Below are 26,470 nucleotides of genomic sequence, written 5' to 3'. Positions count from 1 at the left end.
TTCCTTAATGGAGGGTGGGGGCGGGATGTGGATATCAAGGGTGATTAGTTTATGGTTAGATTGGACCAACGAGGAGTTGACTTCAGGTGTGGAACACCGGTCACTCATGTTGGTAATGACTAGGTCTCGGGTATTGTTGCCCCTGGTGGGGGAGTGGATAATTTGATCCAGGGCATTGGAGTTTATGAATTCCAGAAAGCGTTGAGCTAAGGAGTTGGTACATGAGTAGTTTTCCCAGTTAATGGTGGGGTAGTTGAAGTCACCCATTATTAGGGTGTTTGGTTGAACCCTAATATTTTCCAGTACATCAAGAAAAGAGGAGTGGGAATTCTGGGGCATGGTGGGGCATCTGTATCAAACTACAATTTGGATTGCAGTTTTGCCCAAAGTAAGTTGCACTTGGATAACCTCAGATGCATTGTGCTTAGCAACTAGCCTGTAGGTGTGGATATCCTTAATGAATATGGACACACCTCCGCCTTTGGTGTTTTGGTCCAGGTTACATGGCCAAAAAGTGTGGTATGAGTTATAGCCTGGTAGTGCAGGAGTGCTCTCTGAAGCCTTGAACCAGGTCTCAGTCACTGCACAGATATTGATATTCTCCATTTTAAGGAGTGCCTTGAGTGAGTGCATTTTGAGATTTAGACTTCTAGCATTGAGTAGCATTACCCTCAGTTTTTGCTTGCCTGTTCCTGTTATGGTAGTGAATTTGTTATTTGAACCTTGCCTAAAAAAGGCACTATGGGTTAGCAAGAGCCTTAGCCAGTATCCAGAATCCCAGGGGCGACAGGTGCAAGCCATCTGTGGCAAAGCATCATGGTCTGTCAACCATGTCATCCCAAGCAGACAGATACTGGATCCCCTTAGAATGACAACAGAAGCTTAACCAATTGTTGAAGTCAATCATTTTGTCCTTGTACTGCGGTATCATTTTGGGTGACGGCAGAATGCCACTCAGGGCTAGGGTCATACCTGCCTGGGCTACAAGATCAGAGAGCTCTTCCATGTCTCTTTTCATGTAGTCCAGGGAGGTACATCTCAGGTCATTCACACCAACATGGACAATGACAGAGTCATATTTGTTCTTGTTGTGGAGTGACCTGAGTGTGTGGGTTATGTGGCGGGATCCTGGCACCCGACAGGCAGCTGACAGTAACCTTCTCATTGTTTAGTTTGGTGAGTGGGACATCAGTGTGCCTCACTATAGAGTCACCTATGACTAATGTGTTGGGTACGTTGTTTTGCCTTATTGGCTGTGGTTGAGTGGCACACTGAGTCTGTGGGCTATGTGTCATTTGGTTTGTGTTGGGGAATGGAGGGTGCTTGCATTTCTGCTTTGGAGGTCTCTGTTGCTTATTCAGATTATTATTGAGAGCCTCTGCGAATGTTTTTGTGTTACTATGTGTGGATTTTGGTGGTGTGGATTTTGTGAGACTATGTGATGAGTGTGGTGTTTTGCAAATGTTTACCTTCTCCTCATGACTGTCAAGTTCAGTCTTGGTTGGAGAGAGCTTTAATTCCAGTTTGGCTAGATAAGTGCATCTCTCACAGGTTGTAGTGTTGGGTGGTAGGAGGAGAGGGTTGTCTGTGTACATGAGGCAATTTCTACATTGCCTCAAGATGCCCAGATTCATCAGCTAGACAAGAGAGAACACTGGGAGCTGACCCTTGGACATGCCTGAATAAAAAACTATTTTCCTCTAGATAAGTGAGGAAAGTGAGTACAAGAGCTGTTTTTCTCTAAGCAAGTGAGAAAAGTAAGTACAAAAACTGTTTTCCTCTAGGTAATGCGGAAGATTGAGTGCTATAGTAATTAGTAGCTTATTTAGTGCTTACAAGTTCTGAACAAGTGCTGAGCATGAATAAGCAAATTTAAGTGCTAAAACTAAGAATCTGTATCTGCATTAGACAAGTTACAGGACAGAAACAAATGCAAATGCAGGCTTTCAAATCAGAAAGTTGAGAGAGATGGAAGAGATTGCCCAAACAGCCAATAACTACAATTTCTGGGCCAGAACCACTCCTTATGTGGCAGACAGGTTACCTAGTGCTTACCACTCCCACTGATAATGCCAGAAGGCTTCCTTCCAACACAGAAAGGCTTGGGGGGGCTCAGAAGCTTACATACAGTCCTGGATACAGCAAATCAGTATCTGGAACACTAGTTACAGGAAAGATAGGAAACAGGCTTACAGTTTTTTTTTTTTTTTTTTACAGAAAAGTAGCAAAAACAGTAGTAAAAACAATTCACATGCAGTGCAAGCTAGCACACTTAAGTATGTAGCAGTATTAGACCAAACACAGTTTAAAAAATGCAATTAAATTAAAAAGGACTAAAAGCAAGTGCAGAAAGAGTTTATTAGGTAGAATGTGGTAAAGAGATGGGACTGGGGGAGTGTCCCAGATCAAATTGACAGTGGGGTGTGCAACTTCCAAAGCCACCAAATTTAAGCAGTTTCAACAGAGATCTAAGCAACAACTAACAAACTTTAAAACCAAAAAAATATACTCAGCTCTGTATATTTGCAAATCAGTCTCTCAGAACAGTGAGACAACAGTTTCAACAGAGATCTAAGCAACAATTAACAAACTCTATAACCAAAAGAAATATACTCAGCTCTGTATATTTGCAGATAGTCTGGAAGGCAGTCTATCAGAACACAGGTTAAAGGCTTTGATACTCTAATGGACAATAATTTAAATTTTAAAGGCTTTGGTACTCTAATGGACAATAATTTAAATTTTAAGGAACACACCAACATTCTCTGATCTTGTGCATCGAAACAGGTAGGACAATTAGAACTATGATAGCTAGGTACCCTGTCTGTCTTTCATACGTCATACCTGTAAGAGAATTACATGATCTAGCTACCTGAATATATATGAAAGTAAATAAAACAAAAAAGCCGGACAGCTTTATAATACAATTATTTACCAGACTATAGAACAAACTGCTGGAAACAATTACAAATGTTAATAATTTTGAATGCTTCAAGGATAATGTAGACTTGGCCATGGGGAAAAAAGTTCATTTTGAAGTCAATGTTTTTCATTGGCCTTTTGGGTCTTTAGACTGGACTGCTAGTACTGTACTCCTATTAGAATTTGTACACTTTGTATAAAGATATCACTATCTTTTTTCACTTGTTGATCCTGACTAACTGTGATTCTCCTTTCACTTGCACACCTTATACATTGTTTTCATACTTTTTCATTAAGGTATTGACACACTTTATACATTGTGTTTCTACTAGTGCAATAAGGTATTGACAAAGTAAAATAAAATCTACCTTAAGCATTAAGGTATCAGATGTAACTAAAACCTATCTTAACCACCCAACTTTTGTAGTCCATATCTGTTCTTCCAATCCGGCTAATATGGAAACTTAGTGTACTTTTATCCTTTCTATAGGCAGCCTTTTATCAATTGCTAATATTAGGCAGTGTGGTAACTGCCTAATACTTACTGGTAACTAGCCACTACTAGTTTAACATGACACAGTTTGTGAGAGGTGTAAGCATAGCTATAATGTTGCAGAAAGTCCAGATTTTTGCCTTATATTTTTGGTATGTTACTCATAAAATGTCTGTTTTTTTCTGGCTAATCATTGAGGATCGAAGTCACTAAATAAGAACAGACATTTGAGTTTCAGAGTTCATATCCTTCAGAATAATGCATGCTAATGCAAAACCCATTATTCTAGCAACTTTTCTAAGGGAAACATTTAAAATATGTCCTTCAAATTTGGGTCTTTGTTTACCCTTTGTTTTTAACTTTTTTCGGAATTCTAGAGTTAAGTATTTGTGCATCCAGGAGGCTGACAGTCAAATATATGCTTGTAAAGTTTCACGCAAGCCAACCCCCACCCCCACCTATGCATTCATATATAATACCAATGAGTTACATCCTCAGACAATACTATTCACCACTAATCTGCACATCACTCATAATATAAAGCCACTTAATGTAAGGAGGCAGAGATCTGCAGATCCTAAACCACTTCAAATACGTTTGGACATGCAAAATGGTAATATCTTTAACTGGTGATTCCATAATCAGGTACATGGATTCTACTATCAGTAGGCTGAATAACCACAGGCTCAGATACCGGTCAGTGCTGTAAGACATCTTTGGTTACTTAGTCCTCCTTTCAGTCGATACCTTTCCTTTTATTCATTCTCTTTTTCATCTGCACACCAATGCCAGCCTTATTGCCACAGCCTCCTACTTTGTGCTGCCTTTGCCTTCACCATTTCCTCTTCTCCTGACTTTTTTTTTTTTTTTTTGCTTAAAGCAGTTGGTCTACACAACATTTTCCATGAATAGGCTGTATTTCCAGTGACAGGATCTGTGTGTCCAGAGAGCTCTATGATTTCCTAAGCCAGAAAAATATGACTATAACCTGATAAATGATTTGAAGCGTTCAACCCAGAGGGATATGCAAAAAGAAATGAAAGAGCTCAGTGTGCAGGTAAGACTCTGGCCCTCAGTGGAATTCAACCATTACCCAACATGATGTCCACATTCAAAGAATGGATAACTGGCATTTAGAATTAGGAAAGTGGGCAGAGTCATCCTATGGAAATTCTGTATGTATCAGCTTGGAATGAGATGACTGGCAGGCCTATTTGATTTAGGAGAGTTGCAACTTTTGTGGCATAGCTTCCACATTCTGGTCAAAGCCTTTGCTGTCACCATAGTGTCTTTTTATGTAAAGTCTACATTCTGGACATTCCATCACAGAAAAAAAAAGTAGATCCCAGTCCTATGTCAAGGTAGCTCTACTCAATGCCATAAATCTAAAAGCTGCCTGATTACTTTACAGCAACTTGAACTCATACATATTTGTGGTTTCAGTGCTAAGACAGAACTCCTTCTAGACTGGTATTCAGTAACCAATATATTTTCAGATCCATGAGTAGTTGCGGGAAGGAACAGTATTTGTTACCCTATTATCTCCCTACAGATTCTGCTTGAGCTTCAGATATAATGACTTCAAATTTCATATCCTGCTATGTCCCCGATGACCATGAAAAAAATTCTAAATGTTTAGTATTGTAATTTACTGTCAATTAAGCTATTATGATGGGAGATTTCTGTTATTCTGCTATTAATTGGAAGACATACAGCATTAATAATAAGCATTTCTAATAGTTCCTTGATCTAAAAACACAAACTCTCTAGAGCAAGTAGTCTGCTTACCCCAACGGGGTCCATATATTCCATATTTTGTCCTATAAACATAGCCCCCTTTCTGTACCACACATTGTTTTTATATCCTAGGTCAAATACAGTCACAAAACAGTAGACTTTTCGCTCAAAGCCACAAATACCTCCTTAGCAAACACATCTAAATTAAGGACTTAAGCACGTCTTTTAAAACTCCATGATTAACTTTTTAATTTTTTTTTGCATTAAATCCACCTGCCATGCAACTTCAGCTGACACCGATATCTCAGAGATTTACCAAGGTGTATTAGACCAAACAGTCCCTATTCTCACTAAATATAATGAGAAATGTAAAACTTAAACCACCTTGGTGGTCTATCCATGGAAATATTGCAACAAACTGGAGTTAGCCCACATGAAGGACTCCATGAAGGAAGTCAGTAGAGAGCTAAAAGTTGCTATTAGGAAAGTTAAAGGCAAGTGCAACCAGAAATAGTATCATAAACCAATGAAATTAGAAATTGCTGTCCAACTATGTCAAGAAACTAAGAATCAACACCCAGAGCATGGCCTAATGGTTAAGGTGTTTGCCTTACAAACACAAGGTACAGGGTTTGAGTCTCACAAGGGATAATTGGCTAGGCTTAAAATGGCTTGCAAGGGCAGTTAGCTTAGTACTACTCTATGAACCTATGAAGAGTGTTCTGAGGTAATTCATAATGCCCCAAACCTATTGTAAGCCAATGCAATAAATACTGCCAACATACCACTTGATACATTTAGTGATCATTCTAAACTAGCTGCAGTCATAGATATTTCACACATGCTTGACGCCCCTTCAAAGATTGCTATGTGTAAAACCATAACCACCATTCACTAAACAGAAAATATCATATCCATGGGCTACAATAATATTCTTGAATAACTAATCACTAATGCCAAATATTCACTATCAGAGCTACTTAACCCTTTTCAGCCTACGCTTCTCCACTGGTTATGTTACAGAAGCAAGGAAAACAGTCATCAAAATAACTTCACACAAAGGCAGTCCTGTCTCCAACCATGGTAACTACAGACACATTAGCTTAAATAGTCAAATTTCAAGCTATGGAATGCATTACATCAAACATATTTTTTGGACCCACATCAATTCTGCTTCATCAAGAGTAGGTAACTCCTGTGCAAGCTAATAAACATCTTGGAAAGGGACATAAAAACTGTGGACGATGGCCATACAATTTTCACAGCATACCATAATGTAGTTAAAGACATTCTCATGATTTCCCATGCTGCTGTTGTCAATGAATTTTAACTGGCTGTCTGGCAGAAAACCCAGAGTTAAATTAGCTACCTAGAAAGGGAAAAAGTGGCCAGTAGTTTGCATCAGGGCTGTGCTGGATCCCTTCCTATTTATCTTCTTCACTGACATTCAAGCCAATAACCCAGACTTATAGCTAACTAAATTTGTTAATCATTGCTAGCTAGGTGTTGCTCTTCACTCATCTTCTGATACCACGTCACTACATCTTGGTCTAGACTTTGCAAGAAATGGTGTAAAGTAAAAAGTCTTAAATTAAATACTAAAAATATTGTTAAATTCAGAAAACAAAGCTGAGCATGGCATTCAGCATAGCTAGAACCCCTTTCCGGATGAATCCAGTCATCGTAGATCTTTGCACCTTCATTCTTTCCTCCACGTTACAGCAGTAGTCATGACATATTTCAGTGTGTTCCTATTAATATCTAAAGGCATTGAATCTAGATGTTATCATCCCTCTTTACTCATCCATTATCAGGCAAATTATGTACAATGACCATTTGATAAATATTTGTCTAAGCACTTTGCCCAAACTGAAAGACCTAAAGGTTCTTAATCTAAAAAGATCACAGACCCTGAGACTTTTAGCTGCCAAATCAGGGTTGAATGACTATCATCATACTCTGTGCAGACTCATTTATGATCATTTATGTTTAGCATATAGGGCCATAAAGGACCATGCACTTATGAATCTCCTACACCATCACAGAACTAAAAGCACCATAAATATCAATACTAAGGATTTAAATGTTCACCAACAAATAAACAGGACATACTGACATAACAGATTTGTCTTCCAAAACATACACAATTTGCAGAATAAGCTATCTAGTAATAGTAAATAGAGTGATCTCCTCAGGCTTATCTAGTATTGTGCTAATGGAGACAAGAAATACCATAAGAGAGTGGGTGCAGTAAAAGCTTTAGCAGTCCTTGCACTGATCTGCCTTCTAGATTCCATGTTTCTGTGATCAGGTTTAATCCAATCAACTTTAGAATACAGGACTTAGTTGTTATTCATGGGGCATGCTCAGTTCATTACTATATCTTGTGGTTAGGACCATATTTTTCATGAGCTCATCTCACTTTCAATTAGCATTCTCCTTTTCAAGAGCTGGTCTTTCTAGAGCTATAGCAAGAGCTATAGCAAAGCCTGTTTCAGACCTGAGACACATATTCTGTAATGACTACTGGAATGCCTGTTACTGGAAGATCAGTCAACTTCTTTCAAATGCAAATGTTGTTGTTGTTTGTCTTTTCGGCTTTTCTTGGTTAGGGGTCACCACAGCAGAACTCCGGTCCGCTACTGATTGGCAGTAGATTTTTTTATGGTGCCGAGTTGAAGCTCGATGCCCAACCTTCAGCGAAGGCACGCCCATTCGCACATGTCTTTCGGAGGCCACTCGACCATGGGGAGGACATGCAGACTCCACACAGAAGGTACTCAAGCCATGAATCGAACAGGAGAACCTCTTGCTGTGAGGCAACAATGCTACCACTGTACCACCACGGCTTCCTCTTCTTTCAAATGCAAACATGAAATGTAATATGTCCAAGATGTATTCTCTGGGGACTGCTGGCTACAGCACAAACCTTTAAGGACATTACTTATTTTTGTTGTTTCCTTTAACCACGTCTCTATCTATACCAATCTGATTGCCCTCTTCTCCAACTGTACTTTATCCTAATAGTATCGCCCCACCTCTGGCTCCTCATAGTTTACATTGTTGCCTCCAGTGGTGCACTGAATCAGTCTTTACTGAAGTCTAGGTCATTCATGATTGATGAAACTTTGACATCAAGCTTTGCACATCTGCTGCTTCTCCTTTTTCTTTTCCACTTTAGCTTATTTTTTGAAGGATGGCATACTGAGCTTTTCACATCTAAGTCTCACTGTTTTATTGCATAGCGCTGATTTTGCCAGCAGTTTTACACTGACCCTATTGTGCTTTAGTTTTCCAAAGTACTTGTGAGCCATCTTACACAGTGATAAGAGTCTGTAAGTGAACATGGTAGCAGTTTTAAATTAGTCAAATAATTTGAAATTGACTGATTGATACACAAGTCACACAGCAGTGTGTGTGTGTGTGTGTGTGTGTGTGTGTGTGTGTGTGTGTGTGTGTGTGTGTGTGTGTGTGTGTAGTGTAGAGTTGAACACATATTTTACCTAGCACTTGATCATTAAAAAGCACTTGCTTTTCTTAATGTTGGTTCCTTAATTAATTTTGCATAATAAGCAGCAGTTTCATGTTAAATTTTAACTTAAAAATGATAAACTAATGTGTGTTTTGCAGACAATACAAAATTGTTCAGTTTAAAAACATTATGTATTAGCATTCATAAATAGTAATCTTTTGCTCTTTGACAGGAAATATGTGTGCACACAAAAACAATAGACTTTGACCAATTAAATTTCAGAAATTACTTTCCCTTAATTTTTCCATATTGGAATAAAGACCTGGCTACAGTCCAAAAGACCAGAGTGAAATTAGTGGTTCAGGCACTAGAAGGGCTGGGGTGGACAGGATGGAGTAAGCAAGTGATGCAGGCTCACCCATCCTTGGGGGGTGTTATGGGATAGGAGGCAATAAGGAATGGTGCACTGTTGGCCCCTCCATGACTGTAGGAGAATGATAGGATAAGTTATTCTGTAGCTGTTGTTGTGCTCTGCATTTAAGCCAAGGAGGTGTTCACATGCAGGGATCTCCATAAAGCACTGGTATATGTGTAGCTGTGGGCTTCCAATGATACTTTGTTAGGCTTGGGACTAGCCCGCATTATTGACATGAAAGGACCATTTCTTCACACCCAACTCTTAATGCTGGGAAGTATGTTCATGCTGATATATTCTTGCAACAGACAGGGAATACAGGGAATAAATGGTTCATAGGGTTCTCATTCAGTCTCAGGAATGACTAGTTTGGCTTCACCTCCCTTCCAGCTAGATGAAGGTAGGGAGTCATGCGGTAGACTGCATGGGGTAAATTTAAAAAAAAACAATTACTTTTGCAGTTTTAATGATAATCTGTACCTAATAAAAGAAAAATTAAATATTAAAAAGAAAATTAATTTGTACTTGATAGATTTCTGTGGCATATCAGGATCTTTTGCTTTCACTGCACCAACTCCTCCAAGAGAAGCATTCTCAGACACTTGGAAAATAAAAGGTGGTTGGAAAACAGGTGGCTCATCCACATCTTTAACGAAAACAGTGACTCTCGCTCTACTGCTTGGTGATTCGGGATATTGTGGTGGCAACGCTGAATCCTTTGCATTTACGCTGAATCTGTATTCTTTTTGTTTTTCATAATCCAATGGCTATAATACACAAAAATAATGCAATTAAAGCTGTGCAATGTATTCTGTTTCTATACTTCACTGTGAACTATGGTTCCACAACTTTTGTTCTCATGTCCTGTATAAAAATAAAATTACTTGAATCTGTGATATCTACCTTTATTAAAAGCAAGTGTCTTCCTTTCTGAATTAAATTATTGTTTGATATAAAGAAGAAGTATAATAAGCACTTTAGTTGCGATTGGAGGCAAGAACCTACTATGGTCATGTCATAAACCTGTTGTACATACATTCATTGAAGAGCTGTGGACAACGGTGGTACTGTTATTCCATCTTAAGCTTGAATTTTGCATTATGACATAGCATTACACAAAGGTAAAGAATAAAACCAGAATAAAACCAGAGCAAGTAAGTAGATTCTGTACTTTTAACAGTGAATGGTGATTATACAGTTCACCTCAGTCAGTTGCATAATTAAAATATACACTGAAGAAAATAAAAATGCATTGTTTCTCAGGTGAAGCATTTTGCTTTAGTAATGATCCGACATTACTATAAATCTAGCCCATTGTTTACAAACAAAACACCAAGCACTGATATAATTTACATTAACATTAAGCAATTGGTTAACAAGATTTACCAGGGTAATGTTTAAGTATTTTTTCATTTATTTGAGTTCTGGTTTATTATCAAATATCTGATAATCATAATTTCAGATGGCTGGGGGTGGTGAGGATTACTGGAGGAAAATCATACGATAGGATAGTAAGGCATTTGTCTATGGTCTGCTTACTCCTCAGAATTTGACATGCCCACTCTCGTTAACAAGTATGTCAGTACTTTCTACATTTCCACTAATGCAAGTGTCAGGTGCTATGTGAGTTGTGCATCATCTGCCTGTACCTGATAGACTGTACTAGGTGGCCATGGGGCAGTGGTAACACCTTCTTCCTCCATGCAAGAAAGCACAGTAAGCTATTGTTTGCTGGACTCTCCTTCTATGAATCTAAGAATGTAGATGGTAGCTGAACCCCAGCCACCAGTATTAGTGACAAGTTTACTACCGCTGTCAGAAATCAGAAGTCAGAAATGTGTTAGAATAAAGTTACAGAGAAGATAAATACCAACACTTTGAAATGCTTACAAAGTACCAAACTGAAGATTGCAGTAGAGAAAATCCTGTAAATTATTTAGCTCAAGTTAATTTTCATCCATACTTGCAGACTATCACTATAAATTTACAAGTGACTATTCACTTACCAATAGAGTCTTCACTAATACTGTATGTTTTAAGTTGCAAATATGCAGTTTGTAGGGCAGTCTTCTTAATGGGTCATGGGTTTTTCCAAAGTTTGGATTTGCTTTTGGAAAGGAGAACATAACATGTCCCCCAATGAAAATTACTAAGCCTTCTCTTGCAAGGTGTGACAAGTGTTTGGGAATTTAGAGGAGCTGTCTGCATTTAGTAATATTTACTTAATTCAATTTCCTAGGCACCAAATACTTGTGAAAGATATTAATGTGATATTAAGCCAAGATGATATCACGGCAAGACAGATTATTAATCTAAGGACTGTTAAAACGTAGTCTATTAAAAAGTTGCCAGTGAAGAGCTATTAATTTTCTGCCCTAATTCCTGTTACAAAAAAACATCTATTAGTATATAGAGACTGGTGAAAATGGTCTAGTTTATCAGGGACAATATTTTGAATGGTTCAGCCACTGCTTGTTGAAACTTTGCTTACTGGAACCAGACACAACTCTCAACTAATTTGTTCAAGAATCAGGGATAAGCTTAAAATGATGGAGGCAAAAACATCCAAAATCGGACAATTTTAAAATATTACCCTAATTCTCTAAAATAATTACTTGATCAACAGGGTTTGCATCAACAAGGGTGAGCAAAAAGTACATAATTTATGAAAATAAAAAGAAAGTATGGACATAGTACTGAACCCTGGGGTACCTCAGACTGCATGGTGGGCATAGTAGAAACAGTATTATACAGGCTGAATTTAACTGGTCGGTGTTTAAGATAATTTTTGAACTGGGTAATATATAGTATTGGAGAAAACAGTTTATTTTAGTTTGCTAACTTGAAGGACGTGCTGTGCTACATCACAATGCCTTTGTAGCATAACCCTCAACATCTTAGTGAAAAAATTCTGGACTAAGCCAAAATAATATAGGACAAAGGCTCAAAAACAGGGACATTTTTTAAATATTGCTCTTATAAACTTAGATAGTTAATAGAATAACAGGCTACATACTAGCATATTATTTATGAAGTGTATGAAATCTGAAACTCAATTGTCTGCCATTATTTAGTGACTTCAGTCCTCTGCAATTAAACCACAAGCTTTATGAGGAGCAGACTAACAAAAAAATAAAAGGCAAAAATCTGGATTGCTGACAGTTATGCTTTCCAGATCGACAAATATTGTTCCTTTTAGTTTGTTCTTGTCCATGTTTTGATATGCAAAGCCAGTAATCATGGCTAATCTGTCTTTGTAGCTGCCTCATCTCACTTCTTTTCGACATTTTTTCTACATTTCATAGTAGTATGATATTGTGAAGAGTAGTTAGGGTGGGGTGAAGGGGGCAGCTGCTTCAGGTGCAAGGTGTTAGAGGGAAAGATGAGAAGATGATGAACAATTGATAGTCCAGTATTTGTATTCATTTCTGTACTGGGAATTCAGAAGGCATGTACAGAAATGAATTATGATACTGATTTTATATAAAGGACTGATTCAACAATTTGCTTCATGTCTGTAGAAGGTGTGCAAGGTACTTGCTACAAATGTAAAAGTAAATGATTTTTTTTTTGCTCCTCAACTTACAGTTGAGGGGTGCCAGATCCCTAGGTGGGCCAACTGAACATACCACTTACATGAGAGCTAGAATTCTAGATACCTTAACTCCAGTTAAAGTTTACTTGATTGTACATTAGTTGGCAAAACATTACATAGTCTTCAATCCATAGTATGATGTTGAACAGTGCACTGCTAGGTTATTATAAATCAGCACAACATTAGCCAAAGAACAGACCTTTGCTGTGATACACCTAGATCCATTGGGTACACAGTGACACACTAGGTCTCATTTTGTTGAAATTTAATGGACTGATCTACCACCAATAACAGTACTAACTGTGACAAAGGATTTTGTTGACTACTACTGTTAGTAAACATTGCCTATTGAAATAATGACCCTTATTAATGTCTGCAAACACCATCCATAAATCTGACTCCAGTCCTACACAATATAGTGCTAATCACTCTTTCTCTAACAGTACCACTAAACAAGGTGCATACATACATGCGCTCATACATACACATGTGCGTGCACACACACACACACACACACACACACACACACACACACACACACACACACACACACACACACACACACACACACACACACACACACACACACACACACACACACACACACACGCACATGCATATGCACACACACACACACACACACACACACACACATGCACAAACTCAGTCACAATGCTGAAATTTCTGTGATGAATTAAGGTTTTGGTATTACCACCTATTGCTGCTTACTTCAAATTGCATATTTTGTCTGTTCAAACACTCCACAAAGTATATATCTGACAATCCTTTAAAAGAAATATTTGACTAAAAGTACTGCGCTTGCTTTTCAAGAAATTATTCACCACTGCAGAAGTGCTTGAGTAATGCAGGAGGCCAACTGTGGGACTCTTGCACAATGATGAGCTGGAAAAATCTGGGGAAATACAGGTCTGTTAGCCTAATAGCAAGTGGCAGGGAGTAATAGAAAGAACCATGGGGGAAAGGATGGTTGCATAGGAAGCTGTTAAGGAAACTCCAAAGGCCGAGGAGTAGGACCAAAACTGTAAGGAAATGGACTGCTGTGTCATTCAGTGGTAAGACAGAAAGGGCTGCAGAGTAACAATGTCAGGAATAAGGAATGTGGGTAGTGGAGTAATACAATTTTGTGGCCTGGGTCCTGTTCTTTGCGATGTGTTCATCTCAGTCATATGTGAAGGGACAGAGAACAGGATGAAATTCTTCACTGATGCCACGATATTAGAGAACGCAATAAGGTATTGGTGGAATGGTCTAAGGAACATTTTGGAAAGTCTGACCAAGTTGGATGAAAGATGGCAAGTTAGATTCAATGCAGACAGATGCAATGTACTGCATATGGGCCACAGCAACTCTAATGTGAAGAGTTAGCTAGGGAAGTAGATCTTAAAGCAAGATACCAGGGCAAAAGTGTGGGAATGTTGATCACACCTTCACTGAACCACCAGGAACAGAATGAGAGGGTGGTGACAGCAGCCAAGTTAATGCTAAGGTATGGTCTCTGTCAGTGACTGAATTCAGAGTAAAGAGGTAATAATTCCACTCTTCTAGGCCCTGGTCAGGCTGTACCTTATGTATTATGCACAGTTCTGGAAGACATTGTATTCATATGTAGTAAAATGCCATTCAGAACAACACAAAGCTGTGAACCGAAAACCTTTAATAGCCAATGTTATATTCATTTATCTCATGGATCCTAAAGGTTGTACACTGTATACAAGTTTTTTAGTATTTTAACTGTGTTGACTAAACATCTGCTTAGTCAGTTGTTTCGCTCTTCTGTGTAGTGCAGTCTCACATATAGGAATGCCCTTTCATCACTACTTATACACATCAATTATATGGACTGGTATTGTACATTCTACAATAAACACTAGTTATTCATGTGCAGTCAATCAAGTGTACCTACTTACAGGTGATTTTCTTCAAAAATCTCCATACTAAGAATGTGAAATACGTACATTGATATGTGTATGCGTATTAATGAAATCTAAATGTGATTTTGGACTTTATCACATGTGTATACTTCAATAATTGCAAATATGTTCTGAGGCTGGGACAGTTTTGCAAGTGTCAGCTAATTATTTTCAAGTATCATATATTGTTATGTCCATCTATATCAACAAACTCTAAATACGGTCTTGGAGCTTTGCTATAGGCATTCCTATCTGCTAATTGCTGATGTCATTTGTAGATCTTGGGCATCTTGGGATCTGCTATAAGTATCAACTAATTGTAAATGTTCATTGTGGACCCACAGCTCTAGGTGCTGTCAATACATTGGTCAGGTCTCAATATGTATGTGTGTGTGTGTGTGTGTGTGTGTGTGTGTGTGTGTGTGTGTGTGTGTGTGTGTGTGTGTGTGTGTGCCCGTGCGTGTGCATGTGTGTGTGTGTGTGTGCGCGCGCACACACACACACACACACACACATATATATATATATATATATATATATATATATATATATATATATATATATATATGGACAGGGCTATCAGGTTGCTGGAAGGAGTCTGGAAGAAAGGGTGCATGAGGTGGATAGAAAAAGATATGCTCTGACACTGTAACATTATAAATCTATTCTCAAGTGAGATCAAAAAAGTCAAGGAGGCCATGATATGACCACACAAGATCAGATATAAACATAAACGGGTAACAATGAACAGGAAATACAACGTGGAGTAGGGAAAACATGCAGCAGATTATGTAGATGTAAATTGTAGTTGTGTGTACAAACACTGACTTGATTGTGGAAACCTTGGAATAGGCAATCAGATTAGGTGGAGGAGAGGAAACTCACTGTGGTATTCAAGATTGTATGGGACATATGGAAAAAGGATGAGAAGGAAGTTTTCCTACTGAAGTTGTTCCTTTGTAGCAATGTATTGCACAATCTGCAAACACAATAATCTAGAGTCTTACAGTGCTCTGTATTGGGCCTGTTACTTTTGCCATTATTTGTCAATGACATAGTGAACAAGATTATAAACACCATGTTAATATGATATGCAGGCAATGGTGCCTTCCCCAGTCTTTAATCTGGAATATCCCAGCTGAGTACTAACTTTCCATTCTAGCGATGATGTGCTGAAGAAGTTCCTTATAAACCAAGCAATTTAAGCAAGAACATAACCACAGAATTATTATTACAAAGAAATACGTGCTGCATTGGAGTAGTAAACAGCTGGAATTATTTAAGGTTAATTACTGATCACACACTAATCTTTTCTGAACACAGACTTAGTGATAAAGGAGATTGTTCCAAAACTAGGAGATATGTATTTCATTGAAAAGCACCTGTACTTCTAATAGTGCTTCATGGTCTGTAATATTTTTTGGCCTGCCTAAGCCTGCTGTCAATAAATAAAAAAAAAAATCGCAAACGACATGATATGTTGATTTGACACCAGTTTTCTGCCACTGCATGAACCTCAGGAATCACTTATCTTACAACTAATTAACTCTTTCTTTCCAACTTTTGCACAAGCAACCAAGACTTGACTTAAGATATCTACTTTGCTGGCATCAGCCAGTATGACATTTAAGATAAGTATCATCACAGTTAATGCTTAAAGGTCCGGAAGCAAACACTAAAACAAATATACAATCTCCAAGGCACCGCTTATCTTGCTTGTGGAACAAACTCATGCCTAATCTCAAGAAGACTCAATGTCTCTTGATGAGTTTCAGAGCACTGTCAAGCAATTCTATCACAGTAATCTGTATGAAAAGATAAATGGGAAACATTATTTCTGTTTCAAAAGTAACTGGATTTAGCTAAAAATATACTTTGAGGTGACAGATGAGGGGCACTCACATTGCTTAACTACAATGACCTATTATCAATTATCACACTCAAAGCAAGCTTTGTGGTCCAGTTTGAGTCTTTTATCACTTATTGACCACTATCTCTGCAGAGCATTCGATAATGACACTTAATTTCATGGAAAGGTAATTGGTATGGTTCTCTGCTCAACTGCATCCCTCTTCTGCCATTTTGAGATGCAGCAGATGCTCATTTTTTCACAATGATGACAAACAGATTATTTATTAGTTGACCATGAAGGTGAAAATAAGGGTCTATCAGATGTAACCTTTCTCCACACATTCAAACAGCACATTTTATATAAAAATGTAGTCTGAACAAGAGGCAATTCACCATCAATTCAAATAATATAGTGATATCTGAATTGCTTAGCTTGGAATATTTTCCTGCTACATTTAAATGTTTTGTGCCTTGTAACTTTTTATTTATATTTCATTGTTTTATCTCTGATTTTCACAGTTTTGTTGTTAGAAAGGGACAGATTTTAGACAGGCAAAGTCTAGCCATCCCAAGGGGCCTAGTCAATTGTAAATTCAAACAGACTGTTGACAGGAGAATCTAGAGTTTATCTGAAACAATCCTGTGCTTCACTGCAACTGCCTGGCAAGAGAAGATTTATTTTAATGTATGTTTTTTTTTTTTTTTTTTTTTTATGTCTGTTTTTCCAGCATTTGTGTAACTGACAAAACCTGAAAAGTAGGTTAGAGCAATGAATTTAGCATACTTTTTTTAATATTTAGTTGCATATTGCTTGCATGATTTTCTCATAGAAGTTGACTTAAAAATTTCTTTGAATTTCACGGTAACTGATTTTGATTATTCTTATCTTTTAAAATTATTTATTTGTTTGTAGCTGGAAATGGATTCCTTAAATAAGTATACCATTTAATGATTTGCTAAAGTGCAAGTATCGTGCACAGTGTACTGAATGCCATATATTTAAAGGTAACACCTGATAGCACTGATGACCTGTGTTCGTCATGTCAAAAACTGGAATATATTTCTTACCATTATTAGACTGTGAAACTCGCACTGCTTGGAAAACTGTTGTTACATATATTAATGACTGGGCTTATGACATAAATAATATTATGCAAAGTGAAAATAAAACTCATTTAGGAAAGGAAGTGTCTGTTGTCAGTAAAGATCACTCAACCCCTATTAAACATGATACTACCAATAATAACTTTGGAATGCAGGATGCAAGTACAATATTTAGAAATCTGGGGATTCAGAGCATATAGATGAAAATAAAAAAATGAAAGGAAGAAGTTCACAACAAATAAAAAGGAAATGAAAATAAATTGATTAGTTAATGTCTATAAAGCAAAAATAAAATATACTAAAAAGGATGCTGCTTTGTTATGTAACAAAGAGATTACAGGGAATGATAACATTGTTCAATTAGAAAAAAATCAGTGCACAAAAAAGGCATAATCTTTCCAGCAAAGAAGTTGGAAAAAGGCAAGGGGTAGGAGAAAAGGAAATAAAAGTTCAAACTGGAAGGATTGAAGAACATTTATGTAAGAAAAAAAGAGGAGAAAGACCAAAGTTGACAGCAGGTCTCAAGCTGCTGACATGTAAAGACAGCCGAATGAGAATTTTATAAGACTAATTGTGATTAACATCATTTCTTTGTATCAATTGATAGATTAGATATGACTGAATTGAAGATAGGGATTATTCAGATCTGGTTAGAAATAATATATTTGTAATAGGAGATTCAATTATTAGAGGAACTAATACTCATATTTGCAGGGAAGATAATGAACATTGAATAGTTATGCTTGTCAGGAGCTAAAATATAGGATGTGAGAAAGGCCTTAGAATGCTTTAATATAAGGAATTATGGAGATGTTTTTTATTCATGTTGTACTAATAATCTCATCTGCAAAGACCCTCTGACCACTTTTTTAAAGAACAAAAAAAATCTTTATTCAATTATTACTTATGACATAGGCAATCATACATTTATATAAATGAAAACAAACCATATTGACATATTTTCAGTTGCAAACATTAGACATCACATATAATCTTCTATATAGTCATCGCCAACTGAACATTACATACCTAATTGAATTCCTGCCTTTCTTTAAACCTCATTCCTCCTTCAAAGCATCATTCTGAATGTATTATTCCAATAATTCCCATTTTTTTTCTATGCAATTTGCTTTCATTGGAACACTTGTGACATTTCCACAAGATTGATGTTATTGTTTGTTAAACATGGTTAAAGAACAATGACTGGAAACATACCTGTCAGGATATAAATTATTTTATTGTAATGGATATTCAAAAAAATCAGGTGGAGGAGTTATCATAGTGATTAAAGACTGTTATGAGCCTTGTGATTATCATATGTTTAGTGATAATACCAGTACTATGGACTGTGTGACTGTGACAATAAAGACAACCCTGGAGCATGCAACAATTGTTGGAGTGTATAGACCACCAAATTCAAGTGATGATGATGACCTGTAGGAATTCATACATTTCGTACATGAAAAACCTGAAGGAAAATAATATTAGCTGGGGTCTTACATTTACCAGAAACAGACTAGAATAATATTGATTCAACAACACTAATAACGAAATTATTTACAACATATGTTTAGGAACAACAGTTACTTCAGCTTGTTAAAAAGCTTTCCAGAAAACTGAACATGCTATAGATTGTTTGTGTTCCTAAGGAAATTATGGGTTTTTCATGTCAGATCTTTCTACCTTTGATGTGCAGTGATCCTGAGGTTATAAAGGTTAAATTGCTATAAATAATTTAACCAAACAGAAATTTAAACCAATGCAAAAAAGATTAATAACAAGGCTATGTGTAAGGAAAACAGTCACTGTGTAAAATCAATTAAAGTGATGTGTTCAGTGGAAAAACTGCAGAAGGAATGTGAAAAGCTTTGAAAGAAAAACATAAGAAATGGAAAAGAGGTTGAACTATAAGTTTGAAAACTGAAATAAATAAAGTGGGCAGATAAATTAAACATAAAGTGAGACAAGATCAAGAAAATGTTGAAGACAATTTATATAAAGATACTGTGCAGAAGAGGAAAACATTTTATAGATACATACATAAGATATGGTAAGTGTAAAGAAATGAAAACTGATAAAATGTGTGTAGATTATATCAGTTATTCTCAAACACAGCAAATTCTATATATATATTTACAACACTGTATGCAAAATAGTTTGCCTTCACAAAGTGGGTGATAAATTGTCCTGGTGGTATCCAAGTACCATCAGATATTGAAATTAAATTAGATTATATTGAAAAAGAGCTACTCGAACTGGACATAAGCAAAGCCCAGGGAGGAATCTGTAATAATGATTAAAAACTCTTTGGCAAGGACTTATACTACCATTATATATGTTATTCACCAGGTCACTTAAGTAGGGGGAGATCCCTCAAGATTGGAGATGTACATTTTTAAGCCTGTCTTTAACGGAAAAGAAAATAGGACAAACCCAGAGTCATACAGTCCCATAAGTTTGCATTCAAGTTTTGGAAAAATAATGGAGTATGCTATTTTGTATAAATTATTTTTAGAATTGAAAAGGTTGGGACTTGAAACTATATATCAGGATACATATGTTGAAAATAGATCTATAACTACCTGTAACATGATGTTCTATAACAATATAATAACAGCCAATATAGAATTGTGCTGTGATGTAATTTATATACACTTAACTTTAGTATTTCATAGGGTCATACACAAAACACTGATCAATACATAGAACAATTAGATACTGATGTAATTTTGATGAATAGCTGTATGGCTTGCACATACAACATGACGGGTATCACACAGCAATTTGAGAAGGGAAATTGTAGGTTGAAAACAAAAAATACCAAAAACAGCCAAGAATCCATGGACATCAATGCCAAAATTAAAAACAAAATTGCTTTAATATATACACCACAAGATAAGCGCTTTCATTCTGCTACAGAAAAACTTCATCAGACATTCCAATTAAAATCATTACCTGTTCAAACACCTTAATGTTATGTGGTTAAAACAGACCCTTTCCATCTTAAAGAAACATCAACATGAAGCCCTCATAAAATATTTGAAAGAGAAACAAAAATTATAATTAAAACCATCAGGATTTACATGCTGTTGCCCCCAATCCATTTTAACAAATGCAGCATAATAAAATTCAAGGAATCTTTAAGAAAATAATAAAATTATCCCATCATCCCATTATCTAGATACAGGACTCAATTTTAATAAGGGACCAATACTAATATGATGATTTAATCCTGGACAAGCAGAAGAATTAAGGTCCAGTTGCCAAAAAAGCTCCCTCATCTCCTTCCATAAAAGCCAAGGACCACCCCCCTTGTGTGGAACACTTTTCACCACAAGGAATTTAAAATGATGCCCTGGATACTCGATCACATGTTTAGCTAGGGCATTGCTAGTTCTATTATAGTGAATATCGTATTGGTGCTCGTATATTCTCTCTCAGAGCCTACACTCCATCTTTTCCACATAAAATGTTTACACATCTGGCAAAGAACCACATATAGTAAACCTGTGCACTCACAATCAAACTTCTCTTGTATTACTACTATCTTATCCCTGATAGTAATACGATCATCTTTAAATATAAATTTATAATAGTGACATGCACCACATTTCTGTACATGCCCCAGGAACCCTTAAATTCAATTGATCTTCTGTCCATAATAGCCTTTAGATTATTGGCTTTTTTATAGATGATCTGGGGCCCCTAACCTTTTACAAATACTACTAACCTCCTTGATAAGTGTCCAAATGTTATTCAAAGTGTCTCATATCCTCAAATCATCCTGGCTATAGGTGGTTATAAAAGCCCTAGGAAAATCAGAAGCCACTTGTTCATCAGATTGCCCATTATTATGAATACCATTAACAACTGGACTCTTAATTTCATGGGAAAATAATGGTGCAAAAATCCCCATATTTAGTTTATGAGTGACCTCCTGAAAAAGTTCCTCAATCAAGAATTAGGATACCCCCTTCTCAAAAACATATTTAAAAGATTAATACATTCATCATCAAAATCAGCATCCACAGAAATCATCCGTGCTGCATGAACCAATTGACCATTGATGACCACTCATTTTTGAAAAATGGATGCCCACTAGAAAAATGCAGGAAAGTATTTGAATAGGTAGGTTTGCAAAAAATCTTTGACACAAACCTATTACCTGTAATATCCTTTTCAAGTTACACATCTAAGTAGAAATTGGTAATCTCTCCTATATTATAACTAAAATGTAAAAAACTCCATAGTGGAATTAATGTAGTCTAAAAAGTCAAGAACATGAGACCTATCTCCTTTTCATAAAATAAAAATGTCATCAAGGTAATGTAAATAAAGCCTAAAATTAGAAGAAAATGGGTGCCCAAATAAAAACCTTGGTTCTCATTCGAGCATAACAATATCCATGACGACAGCTTCACATGGAGAACTCATGGCCACTCCCTGTTTTTGTAGAAAGAATTTACCATCAAAAACAATAAAATTATCAAGCAAAATAACATCCAAAAGTTCCTCATATGTATTGATGGTATCCTCTGGAAGCCTTTTTTTAGTTAAAATTCAGTAAACCATAAACCCTGAGCTGTTGCGGGATCACAGTATAAAGATCACATACATCAATTGTCAAAAAAGTCACCTTTATTAAATTCCAGGCCATTAATCTTTTTCAAGAAAATGCCATGAATCATGACAAAAATGGTCTTCCCCACTAACAATAGCTTTTAACTTGCTATCCAAATCTTGGCACATGTGCTCATAATTGAGCCTCTGCCATCCACAACTGGACAGAAAGAAGGATCTTGAATATCCTTATAAATCTTCAGGACTCCAAATATAGTTGGAATCAACTAAGAAACTTTAATAAGCATATATTTAATTTGCATCCCAAATTAATAATATGACATATTCTTTTAATTTTTCATTACCAACTCATAATTATTATTTTGCAATAACTGCATCATACGTCGATGGTAATCAATATCACACATTATAACTAAACCACCCCTTTATCTGGCTTCATCACCCTGACCTTCTGTATTTTTATAAAAGCAATGAAATCTTGTTGTTCTCTTGTAATATTAGATATTTTTCTCTGATCCTTTACTTGGACCATATTACGAATGTCAGTTTCACACATTTTCTCAAAGAATGCCAGGGTTGGATCCAGGGGGATGAGATTAAATGTACTAGGTAGTCTTAAAAGGTCTAGTGAACCTTCAGAGCCATTAAACATAAGCAAAAGGTTTAATTTAGGGATATATCATTTTAGATCCATTAAGACTTCCGGCACATTAGCCCTTCTAGGTTGCACAAAGCTAAGGCCTTTGGTGAAAAACTCAACACCAAAATTATCAATAAACATATCTGAGAAGTTATAAATAATGAAATCACAATCTTTGTTATGTAAGATATTACACCTACCAGTTAGGGAAGCATCAGAGCAAGAGTGAAAACCAAAGTTATTATTGTTTACCTCCTGAATGCTCCCCGCTGCAATCATCTCTGATTCAGCTTCAAGGACTTGTTTAAGTAAAAGTCAAGGAATACTCAATATGAAATTCCTCATGAGTCATTCAAGGCATTAACTTGAGAGGTGAGTGTCCCAAACCTAAGGTTATTATATATTACCACAGTTTCCATAATGGTATTCATAATAATGGGCAGGATAGTTTGAGAACATGGGCCACTTTGAATAAAAATTGGATGCTCATCAAAGAGGTTAGTAGTATTTGTAAAAGGCTAGTGGAGGGCCCCCAGATAGTCTATAAAAAAGCCAATAATCTAAAGGCTATTATGGAGAGAAGATCAATTGAATTTAAAGGTTTCTGGGGCATGCAGAAATGTGGTGCTTGCCACTATTGCAAATTTATATTTGAAGGTAATCGTATTACTATCAGGGATAAGATAGTAGTAATAAAAGGGAAGTTTGAGTGAGAAAGTACAGGTTTAGTATATGTGGCTTTTTGCCAGATGTGTAAATGTTTTTATGTGGAAAAGACAGAGCGTAGGCTCCAAGAGAGATTATACAAGCACCAATATGATATTTGCAATACTAGAACTATCAATGCCCTAGCTAAACATGTGATTGAGTATCCAGGGCATCATTTTAAATTATTTGTAGTGGAAAGTATTCCACAAAAGGAGAGGGGTGTCCTTGGCCATTATGGGTGGTGATGAGGGAGATCTTTTGGCAACTGGACCTTAATTCTTGTGCTTGGTTGGGATTAAATGACCATATTAGTATTGGTCTCTTATTAAATTTGAGGGCTGTATCTAGATAATGGGACAATAGGATAATTTTATTATTTTCATAAAGATTCCTCGTATTTTATTATGCTGCATTTGTTAAAATGGATTAGGGGCAATAATATATATATCCTGATGGTTTTTAACTATAATTTTTGTTTCTTTTCCTAATATTTTATGAGGATTACATGTTGCTGCTTCTTTAAGATGGAAACAGTCTGTTTTAATCACATGACATTAATGTATTTAAACAGGCAATTCTTTTAATTGGATTGTCTGATGAAGTTTTTCCATAGCAGAACAAAAGCACTTATCTTGTAGTATATATATTAGAGCCATTTTATTTTTAATTTTTGGCATTGGTGTTCATGGATTCTTGGCCATTGCCAGTATTTTTTTGTTTTTGAGTCTTTTTATAAGTTTGCCTGCGTCTTTTTTGGAATTGTTGGTTACAGTGAGGGTGCCCCAGTGCTCTTTCCAAGGCCCATGCTTATTTAGGTTATATCTTTCACATCTTTTTCATCTGAGGTGTTCTAAAGTCTGTATGGAGAAGACTTGAAATAGGTAAACTGATTACATGTGTTTTATAGATAAGACATGTCTGCAAAATAACTTGACTAAATTGATCATTTGGGCACAGGAGAAAAGTCTAAAAAGTACAGCAAAAACTAAGCATATGAGATTTGAGAGAAATAGAGTAAAATGTGAATGCTTAATACAGCACAGATTGATTGAAACTGTAGATTAATTTAAGGACCTGGGTATATGGGTAGGTCCAGCTTTGAGTTTTTCTAAGCATATAAACCAATTGGTTAATGATAGTTGTAGAACACAAGGTTGTATAAAGAGAAATTTAAAGTCTAGGAAATCAGAAATGATGACATTGTTCGTCATTAGACCAAGCTAGAGTATGTAATAACAATATGGAAACCGTATAAGAAAACAAGCTTAAGTGAATTGGAAAGAGTGCAGCAGAAATACACCAAGGGCATCCATGAACATGAAAATTTAAGTTATGAAAAACTAAAATATCTAAACTTGTACAGTATATTGTAGAGCCATTTAAGGTAAGACCTTAGTTAGGTATATAGGGCATTTAGAGACAACTACCTGTATGAATGTTTGGTGTTATCAAAAAGTAGTACACAATCATCAGACAGTAGAGGATTATATGGGAATGAGAGGTGTACTAAGTGATTCTCTGAAAGCGTGGCTGATGTACTGATATACCACATTAAAGCAAGCACTAGTTTACATATGTTTAATAACAGCCTGGACACTTATTATGTGGATAAACATTTTGGTATATCGGCAGCCTAGAAGGGCATTATTGCCAGTGCCTAAAATATGTGTATACATATGTACAGTATGTATGTATAAAGAATTAAAGGTGCAATAAAACATTTTATATATATATATATATATATATATATATATATGTGTGTGTGTGTGTGTGTGTGTGTGTGTGTATGTTTGTGTGTGTGTGTATATGGGTTTACTTCATTTGTATGACGTTTCAGTACTTCAAAACCCACTTGGTCAAGACCAGTTGTTTGAAGTACCAAAACTTTTGAAAAAAAAAATGGAGATCACAATACAGCACAGAATGGGAATATTCCCTTTTTCTAACTGTAGTCCGATCTCAGAGTTGGTATATTTAAGGAAGGGGGGTGTGAGGGACACAGTCCCCCACATGGGGGGTGCAGGGGGGCTTGCCCCCCCTGCAAAACATGTTCTCTGTGTGCGGTGACTAGGCTTCAGCAAAAGTGCACTTTCATTGAAATACACTTTTGCTGAAATGGGCATCTAGTTTGTTTGATGTAATGTATTTTTGAACAAAGTAGATCCACATATATATATATATATATATATGTATATATATATATATATATATATATATATATATATATATATATATATATATATATATATATATATATGGATTCACTTTAGAAGATCGAATTCCCAAAATCTCGAACCTCATATGGTCGAGACCAAAAGATCGAGTTTCGGAAACTCGAACTTCTAAAATGAAACCCCAAAAAAAAAAAGTCAAACATCGCTTTTGCAGGGGGGCTTCACCCCCCCACTTAAATATACCAACTCCGAGATTGCGCTACAGTGGGGAAAAGGGAAATCTCCCATATTGCGCTGTATGCGGAAGCGCAAAACGGGAGATTTCCCACCTCCTGTCAACACCACAAAAAAGATAAAAACATTACGTACACACAGCGTACAAGAAGCCTTGCCTCTGTGTGCACGTAACGTTTTAATGTAAGTAAAGTGTTATTTTTTACAACTTTACATATTCAATTTACTGAAATGTCGATCATATGGTCTCGACCATATGACATTCGAGATTTCAGTAATTCGATTATGTAAAGTGCTTCCATATATATATATATATATATATATATATATATATATATATATATATATATATATATATATTAAAGAAGATAAATATGCTGTTGATAATTATCTTGCTGATATATTTTTTTAAAGCTTGCTAAAAGAACTGGCTCTAACATGTGCATTGCAATTTAATCAGCCAATAGTTAATTATACTAACATTTTGATTGACGAATTGCATAGTAACTCCGTAGTACTTCCCCCTAATTAATATACTAAATGCAGATGACTTACATTTAAAGGAAAACATCACCTTCTCTTGCAATTTAACCCAACAATTAGGTATCTTTCT

At 36.2% G+C, this 26,470-nt stretch overlaps 1 protein-coding gene across 2 annotated transcripts in view; it reads right to left on the bottom strand.

Annotated features, from left to right (window-relative positions):
* CDH5 (cadherin 5) overlaps positions 1-26,470 on the bottom strand; it is a 452,074-nt gene that overhangs the window by 105,374 nt on the left and 320,230 nt on the right. For both annotated transcript variants that reach the window (XM_044081819.1, XM_044081818.1), the window contains exon 7: positions 9,565-9,806. In XM_044081819.1, the coding sequence (XP_043937754.1) occupies positions 9,565-9,806 (242 nt within the window). The remainder of the gene's footprint in view (positions 1-9,564; positions 9,807-26,470) is intronic.

The sequence above is a fragment of the Protopterus annectens genome, chromosome 8.part1, assembly GCF_019279795.1.
Source record: "Protopterus annectens isolate FY-2018-M chromosome 8.part1, PAN1.0, whole genome shotgun sequence".
Classification (NCBI taxonomy): Eukaryota; Metazoa; Chordata; order Ceratodontiformes; family Protopteridae; genus Protopterus; species Protopterus annectens.
This window is presented reverse-complemented; position numbering and strand designations above follow the sequence as displayed.